General features: G+C 42.3%; 1 protein-coding gene across 1 annotated transcript in view; it reads left to right on the plus strand.

Moving 5' to 3' along the window:
- SVIL (supervillin) overlaps positions 1–11750 on the plus strand; it is a gene marked incomplete in the record, with an annotated part of 193364 nt that overhangs the window by 142030 nt on the left and 39584 nt on the right. The window contains 3 exon segments of the mRNA XM_073629849.1: positions 2991–3163; positions 4557–4712; positions 8274–8410. Coding sequence (XP_073485950.1) covers positions 2991–3163; positions 4557–4712; positions 8274–8410 — 466 coding nt within the window.

The raw sequence follows: 11750 nt of genomic DNA on the forward strand, positions 1-11750 counted from the left end.
AACCATAAGCAGGAGAAGCGTTTAGTCCTCTGCTGCTGGTCACATGTTCAAAATGAGAAAAACAGCCTTTGGAATACAGAGTAAAAATAAATAATATCAATAAACTGTTTTAAATTGACATACAAATATATGTTTGAAATCAAATATTTTGTGGAAATGGCATGGTGTGGGTGGATTTCTGCCAATCACAGGCTGTCACACCTCTCCAGCCTGTGTCTTAAAATAACAGGGAGGTGAAGCCACCATTAATCTACATGTAATACCCACCCCCATTGTGTTTAGCTGGTTAGTGGGGATGGAGGAGAAGGGAGGAAATTCTCAGCATTGAAAATAACTCAAACTGAGCATGTGCAGAGCTGCCAATACTGCTCTGCAAAATCCCTAACTGAATTGGGGGCATGGACAGAAGGGGGAGATAGAGCAGCAGGATCAACCAGGTTTTTTGCAGCGTATAGAAAATGAATCTCCTAGTGACTGAGTATGTATGAACAGCATGTGAATACACCATTTATTGACAAGTGTTTTGTGTTTTTTTTTTTTTAATTTTTTTTGTTTTTTTATAATGTGGGTTATGTTGGCTATACATCTCACAATCTCAATTTATCTGTCAAAAGTCTCTATCGGACCCTCATTCATTGTAGGACAATCTCCACGCATAGAGCGGTGTATATATCTATATATAGATATAGTTTGTGTGTTAAGTGACCGCCTCACAGCGAGTTTAAAAAGCCTTTGAAAAAACTGCAGAATCCAGCAAAGAGGCTGTAAAGGGTCAGCCCATGAACACATGTGCCTTCTCATGAGAAACATGGCCTCTGTGGCTCCTGAAGACCAGTTTTTCTCCTTGCTAAAGCCAGGGGGAATTGGCATAATGGATATTAAACGTCATCTATGTTTTATTGCTTGTTTTCACTCTAGAAGCTTTCTGCTGGCTAATGGGGCTTTGTAGAGCAGTCTGCAGCATGCTTCAAATCTGTTTACAAGCACTCTGTGTAATCAAGTCTTTCTTGATGGACTGTCATTTAGACTGTATAGTTCATGCCTTACCATAAATGGAAAATATTTCCCAATATTAGACCACAGGCTAGAAGCTAGAGCCGAGGAAGAATGGCAATGGTGTACAGTACTTTGTAGGCTGTATCCTCGGAGGCCTATGGGGTAATAGTGGCAGATATGTGTTGGATGGCAAAAGTTCACAAAAATGAAAGCACTTTGATTCAGCGTTTCCAATCCATATGAAGGGTTTCTTGTTCAATAAAAAATGAAGGACTTTTGTTAGATACAAGAACAAGGTGACAACTCACATTTATACAGCTTTGTACAGTGCACATCAGACCAGAAGTTGACAGTCCAGCTGTTGTCCATGCCATAGGGCAATAGAGAGAGATTCTTGTGACTGTCACATATGCAGGGGAACCCAATGTAGAATTCTTGATTTAAGCAAGAGTGTCCAGCTCTCCTGGTTGCCCCTTTTCGTGCAAGGGGTTGCAGGCTGTTCCTAGTTGGTGTCCATCGGAAGGAGGCAAAACATTTTGAGTTGTGTACCTCTTTCTCAAGCCTCTTTAATACTAGGAGCTGATGAATGAGCAAACATAAGTTTTTTTTTTTTTTTTTTTTTTTTTGTTTTTTTTGTTTTTTTTTTTTTTTTTTTTTCCTGGCAAAAAGCAGGGAAAAGGGAGCTTATATGGGAACGAAGTCTCCCGAAACAGCCTAACTCCAGTTTTCTGTTACTTTAAAAGAGAAGTATGTTTTGTTTTTTTTTTTGTTTTTCCCTAGCTTCATACTTGCCTAGGTGGATGCAGGATCTGTCCCCGCCGCCTCTGCACTGAGAACAGAGCGATCGAACACTGCCAATGGCTCGGTTCTCACAGCTCCCCGAGCAGAGAGCTGCTGACTGTCAATCAGCAGCTCTCACTGGAGCGCTGAGCTGGGGAGGGGTGGGGAGTGGCCATCTCCGGCTCTCAGCGAGCCTGAGATGGGTGTCAGTCCAGGCACCTGGTGGATCCAGACTTTATTATCTTGATGAGGCGGTGCCTGGACTGAATCCTACGACGTCAGCAGAGAGCGGACTTCAGTCCACTCTCTGCTGAAAACGGGTCACAGAAGTGCACTCCTGTGACCCATAGGAGAAGCCCAGCCAAACAAGCTTAGGCTGGACTTCTCCTTTTTAATATAGTTGGACCAAGCTGGTCCAAAAGAACTACCTTCAGTAACAGCTGCAGTTCTTGTTAGCATTATATTAACTGTATGTAGCGTCAGACGCATACAGTATACAGCGCTGTGTTCCTGCAGCAGTATAGGGACTTCTTGTCTCGTTCCTAGAACAAAATTGAGTCAGGCTGAACGCTGCTCAGCCATTTAGAAGGTTTGTATTTTCTGAATAATTACAAGGCTTCCTCTGATTGGCTGAGGTGAAGAGGCAGGTAGGTGATCTCAACGATGTCCACCAGTCTGAGGAAGGCTTGTACCCTTTCAGAAAATAGGAAGCTTCCAGTGAATGGCAGTTTTGTTTCAGGAATGGAACAAAGTCCCTATATTGCTGCAGAATCACAGCGCTGTAAACTGTATGTAGCTGTAACAGAAACATGGAGTTGGGCTTTTATATATAGCCAAAAAGTGTTTTTTTTTTTTTTTTTTTTTTTTTGTTTTTTTTTTGTTTTGTTTTTTTGTTGTTTTGTTTTTTTTGTGCTAGAATAGGGAAGGACATAAAACCCCTGTCAGTTTATTTTTTTGCCTTCTGTCCCATTGGGGACAAACTGAAAATAAATCTTAAGTGAGAGGGAAATTTTCTGCCTCCAATAACAGCTGTAAAATCCACACTTTTTGGGAAAACCTTGATTTTAAGGTATTTTTAAAATGAAGTCAGAGGTATTGTGAAAGTTAGTATGTTCTATATGAAATAGTTAAGCAGTTTAGTAGGTTGGGGAACTATAGAGTACAGAACTGAACATCATGCGACTCTCCTTTCTCCCCTTTTTATGTGATCCCAGGTTGACTTCCACTGTCGCAGAACACAAACGTGCAGTCAGACCCGTACGCAGAGTGCAGGCCTCTGGAAACCCACTGCGAATGCTCGCTGCTCGAGATGATCTCCTGCAGGAGTATACAGAAACCAGGCTGAATGTGGCCTTTATGGAGTCCAAACGAATGAAAGTGGAAAAAAGTATGTGGTGGTGTGTTTATTTTTTTTTTTCTTTTTCTTTTTCTACAAATGTTAAAAGTGTTTTGTTTGGTTAAGGCAGGCCATACATGGGTCGAATTTCGAAAGAACTTTCGTTCGTATTTCGCACCATTAGTGGGCTACAGCAACAGCTGATTTTCAAGCGGCAATTAAATTTGAGTAATCAGACATGTTGGAAATTTTTTGAAAAACAAACTATTTTCTAATCAATGATGGGAGAATCGTACGAGCAATGTAATTGAAAAAGAAATGTGCATCTGCAGGAAAAGAAAATTCTTTTCTGTAGCAATGTGAGGTGAAATTGAAGGCTTGGTTGGCCGAATTTCAAAGTCAATGGTGGCACCATCGGATCACAAAACGCACAAGTTTTCTGATTTTCAAAAGAAAATTCTTTCGAAATTCGAGCATCTATGGCCAGCCTAACTTAAGTATTCAAATAATGCATTTTAGTAATCCGAATACTGTAATTGGAAGGTGGACAGTCTTAGAGCGTATTGTTTATAGGTGCTGTTTAAGACCTTTTTCTCACCCCTCGTTAAGGACAAGAGTGTAGTTGTCTAATTACTTTAATACTGATAAAGGATTCTCACAGCACTATGGGTAATCAAACAAGCCAGCACATTAGGTGCTGGCTTGTTTGAGGCAGTTTGTAGGTTGTCCGATTAAAATGACTGAGCTCCTCGATAAAGAATGAGGTATTCACTCATGTACAGTATGTCAATTTCAACTTGAGAGTTTAGGTTCTGTAAACTGCAGTGAGAAAGGTTACCTGGAAAAAGGGTAAACGGAGCTAAAGCTTTGCTTGCTGGCTTAAAATGAGAATGCAAAATTTGAAAATGCAACAGTTTTTATATTTGCTTGAGTTAAAAAAAAAAAAAAAAAAAAAAAGTCCAAATATGTACAAAACCATTATGGAAATTTATCCAAGAATTAAATTCCCAAAAGTAGTTTTAACCTTTCTAGATCAAAAATAAATTTGGAGATCTGAGAGAGTTTCTGCAATGGGTAAACAAGTAGCAGTGAGAAATCATCTCAACAAAGGTCCAAAACCTTCCCCACTGTAAGAAAAAAAAAAAAGTTTTGGCTGAAGTTGAGCTCTTTTAAAAAGGTTAAGAGGGGTGGTAAATCTCCCTCAAAGGGGGCTTAATTTGAAGTTGGGGTATTTTTAAAATGTTTATCATAAAATTGAATTCACAAGGATGTTGGAACTTGTATTTCTGTGAGATGGTATAAAAGATGAAACCAGTATTTGGCTGGTGGTGTAGTAGGTTCACCAGCAGGTTTGGGTGGACCCGTTGGACTAATGAAGTTCTGGGTGAGATTTTGGAATATTTAGAATGGACAGCAAAAGTATAACCTTTTTTTTCTCTTTTAGTGTCTAAGAACTCAAACTTCTCCGAAGTGGCTCTTGCTGGCCTGGCAAGCAAAGAAAACTTCAGCAGTGTCAGTTTACGCAGTGTTAACCTGACAGAACAACACTCGAACAACAGCGCTGTGCCCTATAAGAAGCTTATGTTAATACAGATTAAAGGTACGTAACGGATGACTAGGCCATTCGGCCTGGCCTGAGAACAGTCTGTTATTTCCTTATCTGCCATTCTCGGCGTATTTAGGAATACATGTGACTGGGTGTTACTGCATTTACTATTTTCATTTCCGTTGGCTGCAGATTTGTTTTCCAAGTACTGTAGTTGTGCCCAATCACTTATTTTTCCACTTATCCAAGGTAGCGTACGTGGTGTATGTGGCAACCCTGTTCAGTTCGGTACAAGGGAGTTGTTTGCTGGATGCATTTTAGACTTTTAATAAGCTAAAATGCAAGTGTTTGGGAAATGCACAAAAAACAGTGTAATAGCCTTAGTTGTAGCAGACTTCTGCAATCTGTTGCCCGGTATTATTGGCAACCCATGTTGGGTAAGCAGTAAGTACAGTATGTATATGACATAATATCCATTTGGAGTCAACAATTTAAGCTACACTGCCACAGAGCATTTTCCTGTAATTACGTGTTTGGTATTAACTGGCTGCAAAATCCTACAGCTGCATGTCTTGCTTTAGTATTAATGTTCAGATTTGCTTTTGCTTGGCTTCACAGAATCTGCATGCTGACTGCAGTCTAAATGTGACGCATATCCTAATTCAGGGGATCTTAACCTTTTTACGATTACAGACCCTCTGGGTTGGTCAATATGACCCCATACTGTCTTCACCACAACTTCCCAAACCATCATCAGTTCCACCATGACTTTGTAAGTTGTCAGTACCTTGGATTTACTTTGCGTATAAGATAGCTAGGAATATTACAGCTGAAATAAAATCCTATTATACAGGATAGAGGTATTATACTTCTTTTTTTTTTTTGTTTAATTTGTGAAGGATGCTGCAACATGTTGTTCAATTTTACTCTTGTTCCTGTTTATTTTTGTTTGTAGATGGCTATTTCCATCTGTTCAGCAATCAATCTTATAAAATCTCTGCAATATGTTCCGTGTTGCAGTTTATTATTAACAAGCGTTCACTTTGAGGTGTTTCATTTTTAGTGCTTACTATAGAAAAACAGGTTTTCTTTCAAATAATACAAACAAATGGCCACTGCCCCCACCTATAACTGCCTTTACTGGGAAGGAGCACATGGAAGGGCAACACGTAAAACAAAACCCAAAGAAGATTCCTAGCTCAACTTGTCAGCCAGCCTGCAATCAACCGAATCACCCTAACAGTTTGCATTAAAAACAGGGGTTTAGTTTGCACACATTTGCAAATACATGCATTAGCTGCGACAAGGCACCCCATTATTATCTGCAATCCTAACACTATACATTTTTGAGAGCCGTCATAGTAGGAGCACATGCGTTATAATGGATAGGCAGAGGGCAGGTGAGCCTGGAAGGAGCCCAACCCTCCTTTAAGGCACAGGACACGCAGCATATAGCACTATGGCAGAAAAGGTGTCCAGTGCGTCCCCTCACTAGTATTCCGACAGTACAAATGGCCACTGCCCCCACCTATAACTGGCCTTAGTGGCAATGAACACATAGAAGGGCACTGCATGTAAAACAAAACCAAAGAAAATTTCCAGCTCAACTTGTCAGCCAGCCTGCAACCAACCAAATTAACCTAACCGTTTTTCTCTCAAATAAAACTGCTTTTGCAAACATTTAAAGTTAACAAAAGTAAGCCCTTCTTTAAAGTCCATATCCAGGCATGTGCATTCACCCTACCATCCCTTCCCAAATTCATGCCACCTAGAACAAGTTTAAGAAAAAAAAAACCCACCTTTGAAAACCATGAGTGATAAAAAGTGACCGGTGATGTGGACATCACCGTCAGAAGAAAGACCACCCTCCTCTACATTGAAGAAGACGCAAGGCTTGGGTCGCAACATGTAAAAAATTTAAAAAGCCATTTTAGGGGGCGCACGAGTGTTTTTATCAGCCTTAAAGCCCATCGCTGGGTAAAGACAAACTGCTCCCTTGCTCCCTAACCTCTGGCATGCAAGGGTTAAATACTCATTTAGGTCGGGGGGGGGGTAGGGGTTTGCAGCCTGGAGGGAGCCTGTGGCAAAAGGATCATCAAGAAAAGAAAACAGTTTTTTGCAGGCCCCCTAGATCTAAACAAGCATTTACCTTTGCAGTGCTGAGGATTTTCCCTTCCCCCTGGAGTTCACCTTTTAAGCCATTCACATGTTTTGATCTACTTATGCATTTTAAGCATGTTTTAGGCAGCTGATTTAAACAGAAAAAAAGAGAAATACGTAAACTGCCATTGGCTATCATACTCTGATTTACTAACCTGGAACAAATTTGCTGCAGGTCCTAACTTCTGATCTGCTTGTTCCAGATTGATTAACCTAAAGTATTGAAACTGAGAGACCGCTTGACAGGCAGGCAGTTAGCATTTTAATGCCATAAAAAATAATAGTCTGCACAGGCCCCTTCCTAATCTCAAAACACAGCAAGAAAAAAAATTAAAACACCTGTGAGGGACAAAAGTTAATAAAATATGTACCTTTTTCCTGCATCGCCCATGGCAAATAAGGGCAGAGTGTGCAATCTTGATGGCTATAGATTACTCTCATGCCCAGGGTAGCTCCAGAAGTATACTGACATTTTGCAGAAGTTTAGGATAAAGGGGCCCTTTTATTAATGGATTTCAGCTTTCCAATAATGTTTATGACCTGATTATTGAAATGTGAACTTCAGTAATTAAAACTGCTGTATAAAAAGAAAAACCGTTATGACAAAATTATATCAGTATACTACGGTAGTACTTCAGCATTATCGTAATAATTCTTGCATATGTTGACATTTTTAAAAAACGTAGTGGGGTCAGCCTTATCTGCTTAGTATATAGATATATTGCTTTAATCTGGCCATACACGGTTATTATCTCAACTGGTTCAGTAGGAACCGACCAAATTTCGAACCGTTAATGGGCAGGCTGAATATACCAAATTGATCAACTTGGGTACCACCAGCCCGACCGTTTCTCTTGCGTTTACTGCTAGCGGCTCCTATAGCCTAATCTTCGCCGCCCCCCCCCCCCCCTTCCCCCCGCCGGTAGAAGATAATTGCTGATTCCCCTGTCAGCACTGCCTGTGTTGATGGGGGGGGAATCGTACGAATAAAGGAAGAAATTTGCACCATGTATGGCCTGCCTTACTGTTCCTCTGTCAGTCTGCTCTGCTTATTTAAAAATAGTACTTTGGGGTTGATTTACTAAAATTGGAGAGTGCAAAATCTGGTGCAGCTGTGCATTAAGCTTTGCCCAAAAAAAAAAAAAAAACCCTGGAACCTGATTGGTTTCTCTGCAGAACTGCACCAGATTTTGCACACTCCAGTTTTAGTAAATCAAGTCCAAAGTCTACTTATTTTAAATAACCAGAGAGACTGACAGAAGAACAGTAAGGCAGGGGCCATACATGGTGCAAATTTCTTCTTTCTTCACACAATTCCTTGTTGTGCAGGGGATGCTGACAACACTGCTGGTAACCATCAGAGAGCACCTACCCTCTGTGTATGAAATACATTTATTTACTAGCAAATATGTAAAAATTCAAAACTGACATCAAATACTGGTTTGCTTTTTTCAGGACGTAGACATGTCCAGTCGAGGTTGGTGGAGCCCCGAGCATCTTCCCTGAACAGTGGGGACTGTTTCCTGCTGATCTCCCCGCTCTATTGCTTCCTGTGGGTCGGAGAGTTTGCAAACGTCATTGAGAAAGCCAAGGTTAGTGTCCTCAGATGTTGACATTCTGTTATTCTGCCCACCACTTTGAAGTGCCGTGACAAATTGTGCTATGGAAACAAGTATCTGGAAATGCTGTGTCATGCAAAACACCATATATGGCCACCATGGGGACAGATCTATGTGCAGCCTCTTGAATTATCTGACACCGCTCACAGCATGTCAACACTTTGAAGTGCGTCTGTTCCATAGCCAGGAAATCCTCCGGGAAGGATCCTGCCAGTGGTGTCATGACATCAGTAATCATATGCAGAATGGTTCTGTTTCTTTACAGATAGCTGCGTTGTGGGGGAGGGGGTCATTCTGAGGTTGTTGAAGTTTACTATTCCAACACAGCTTTGTAGTTTGGGAACAGTAAACCCCTGCCAAAATCAAACTTCGTCTTGGCTGACCCTGTTGCGAAGAAATACTTTGTTTTGTTTTTTTTTCTTTCATTAAAGCATTTCCAGGCCAAAAAGACTAATTTTATCCATCTCCCTTATTTTTGTGCTTAAGTGATCACTCTTATATGCAGTAGGTTATAATAACTACTCACAATCTACTCTAACCTGGTCTGACTTCAGCAAAGTGAATTCTGATAGGTTGCTATTAGTACTAACTTGAGGATGAAGTATTTCTTGAATAAGGTCATGTATGTATTAAAATATTAATGTGCGTATTAAGTCCTAGTTAAAACCATATTAAAACCAAAAATGTAATTTATTGCAGCTTACCAGTCATTGGATGTGATGGCTGCATTAGTTTTCTTTTATGGCTTTTCTTCCTCCGAGTTCATCTGGTGATCTGCTCAGTAACACACTACCTGCATTAGAGTGCTTCTACTCTGGATGAAGGAGCACAGGGGCACCTTTGGACAGCAGCATTTTCAGTCGAGGGGGGGGGGGGGGAGTGTTAGGTGTACTATCAGATTAAAGTGGTTGTAAAAGCATAAGGTTTTTTACCTTCATGCAAGGAATGCAAAAACCTGTGTGCAGCAGCCCCCCTAATGCTTGAGCCCCCTCTCAATCCAGCGATGCCCACGAGAGCCTTGTCTCTCTGGGGACTTTCAATCCTGATTGGCTTTTGGCAGCAGCAAGAGCCATTGGCTCCCATTGCTGTCAATCACAGCCAGTGAGCCAATCAGGAGATGGAGGGGGCAGGGCCATGGCCATGTCACGGCTCCATGTGTGAATGGACACGCAGCCGCAGCTCGGGTGTGTACCTGCTTGGGTGCCCCAATTGCAAGCTGCTTGCTGTGGGGGGCACTCGATTGGGGGGGGAGCCAGGAGCGCCGGTGGAGGGACCCGAGAAGAGGAGGATCCGAGCTGCTCTGTGCAAAACCACTGCACAGAGCAGGTAAGTATAACATGTTTGTTATTAAAAAAAAACAAAAAACTTGACCATCACTTTAAAGTAATAAAAATAACATGTTATACTTACCACCTCTGTACAGTGGATTTGCACAGAGCAGCCCTGATCCTCCTCTTCTCGGGTGCCTCTTCTGTGCTCCTGGCCCCTCCCTCCTATCCAGTGCCCCCACAGCAAGCAGCTTGCCGTGGGGGCACCCGACCTGAGTCACAGCTCCCTGTGTCCATTCAGAGACTGAGCTGCGGCCCGGCCCCCTCTCTCTCCTGATTGGCTGACTGACCTTAACAGCAGCGGGAACTAATGGCGCCGCTGCTGTCTCAGCCAATCAGGCTGGAGAGTCTCGGACGGCCAAGACGCTCATGGACATCGCTGGAGAGAGATGGGGCTCAGGTAAGTATTTGGGGGCTGCTGCACACAGAAGGTTGTCCATCTTAAGAATTAATGCATTAAGATAAAAAACCTGACTTTACAACTCCTTTAAGGCCAGCTAACACTTTAAAATCGGTTAAGGCAAAACATTTTTTTCTTTTTGGAAATTTGACATAAGGAAGTAAAAGCTGATCATTGTAAGCACACCTGTCAGTAGTAAATGGGTTTGTCTCAACCCTGTAACTGCTACATCTGCAGGACAGTTTATTCTGTTGAAAAACAGACTTATTGGCTAGCAGTGTTAATTTTGGCAGCAAAAAATTTTAGGCAGAACTAAAATGGCTTTTAAGTCCCATTTTACTCTTCTGCACGTGCTTTAGTTTTAATTAGTCTTAGACTAAAATGCCATTTTTAGTTTTAGTACCATATTAGTCGTCCTATTTTAGAGAGGCCTATAATGCTACACAGTGCTCTGGACGGTGGTCTGAGGAGGCCTCTAATTCTGGACGGTGGTCTGAGGAGGCCTCTAATTCTGGACGGTGGTCTGAGGAGGCCTCTAATTCTGGACGGTGGTCTGAGGAGGCCTCTAATTCTGGACGGTGGTCTGAGGAGGCCTCTAATTCTGGACGGTGGTCTGAGGAGGCCTCTAATTCTGGACGGTGGTCTGAGGAGGCCTCTAATTCTGGACGGTGGTCTGAGGAGGCCTCTAATGCTGGACGGTGGTCTGAGGAGGCCTCTAATGCTGGACGGTGGTCTGAGGAGGCCTCTAATGCTGGACGGTGGTCTGAGGAGGCCTCTAATGCTGGACGGTGGTCTGAGGAGGCCTCTAATGCTGGACGGTGCCCTGGATGCCACTGCCAGTGGTCGGAGGAGGCCTGTAATGCACAGTTGCGCTCACACAGTGCTCAGTCTGGACGGACGGTGGTCTAAGGGGAGGCCTCAAGCCTGCTGTGCTGTAATTGTAGTACCCAACTGTACTGCTGTGCTCTGGCTGGGCACCTGGCGGCGCGGTCGACTCGGGAGACCTCAGCCTAGCTGACCTGCAATGCACAGTGCTGCTCTCAGGTCTCTGGCAGTCGTCTTGTCATAGTGCGCCTGCTTGCTAGGAGCGGAAGCAGGAGGAGCTTGGTGAAAAAACAGAAGTTAGTTCACGAGGGTAAACGTCCCTGACTCACATTTTTGGCCTGTTCATTAATTAAAATGGATTTGATTTTCGTCCTAGTTTTCGTCGGACGAAAATGTGCTGTGCTTTTCATTTAGTTTTTCATCACTGTAAAAATGCAGCTGACGAAATCTTTGACAAACGTTTTCTTTGACAAACTTAACACGGCTGGCTAGATCAATAGGTTACAGTAAAGGGGGAAAAAAGTCTAAAATAAGAAAACTAATTATTTACATGAATACATTTTTTACATGAAAATTTAAAAGCTGCTCATTTTAAGCACCCCTGTCAGTGGTAAATGATTTGTCAACTCTCTGAACTGATACATTTTCAGAAGAGCTTGTTCTGTTAAAAAAAAAAAAAAAAAAGACTAAGGCTCGGTTCACACCTATGAGTGTATGTGGGGCAGCGTTTGCTTGGGCACAGCAGCCCATTCCCAATTAA

This window comes from Aquarana catesbeiana, linkage group LG05 (genome assembly GCF_042186555.1).
Source record: "Aquarana catesbeiana isolate 2022-GZ linkage group LG05, ASM4218655v1, whole genome shotgun sequence".
NCBI lineage: Eukaryota > Metazoa > Chordata > Amphibia > Anura > Ranidae > Aquarana > Aquarana catesbeiana.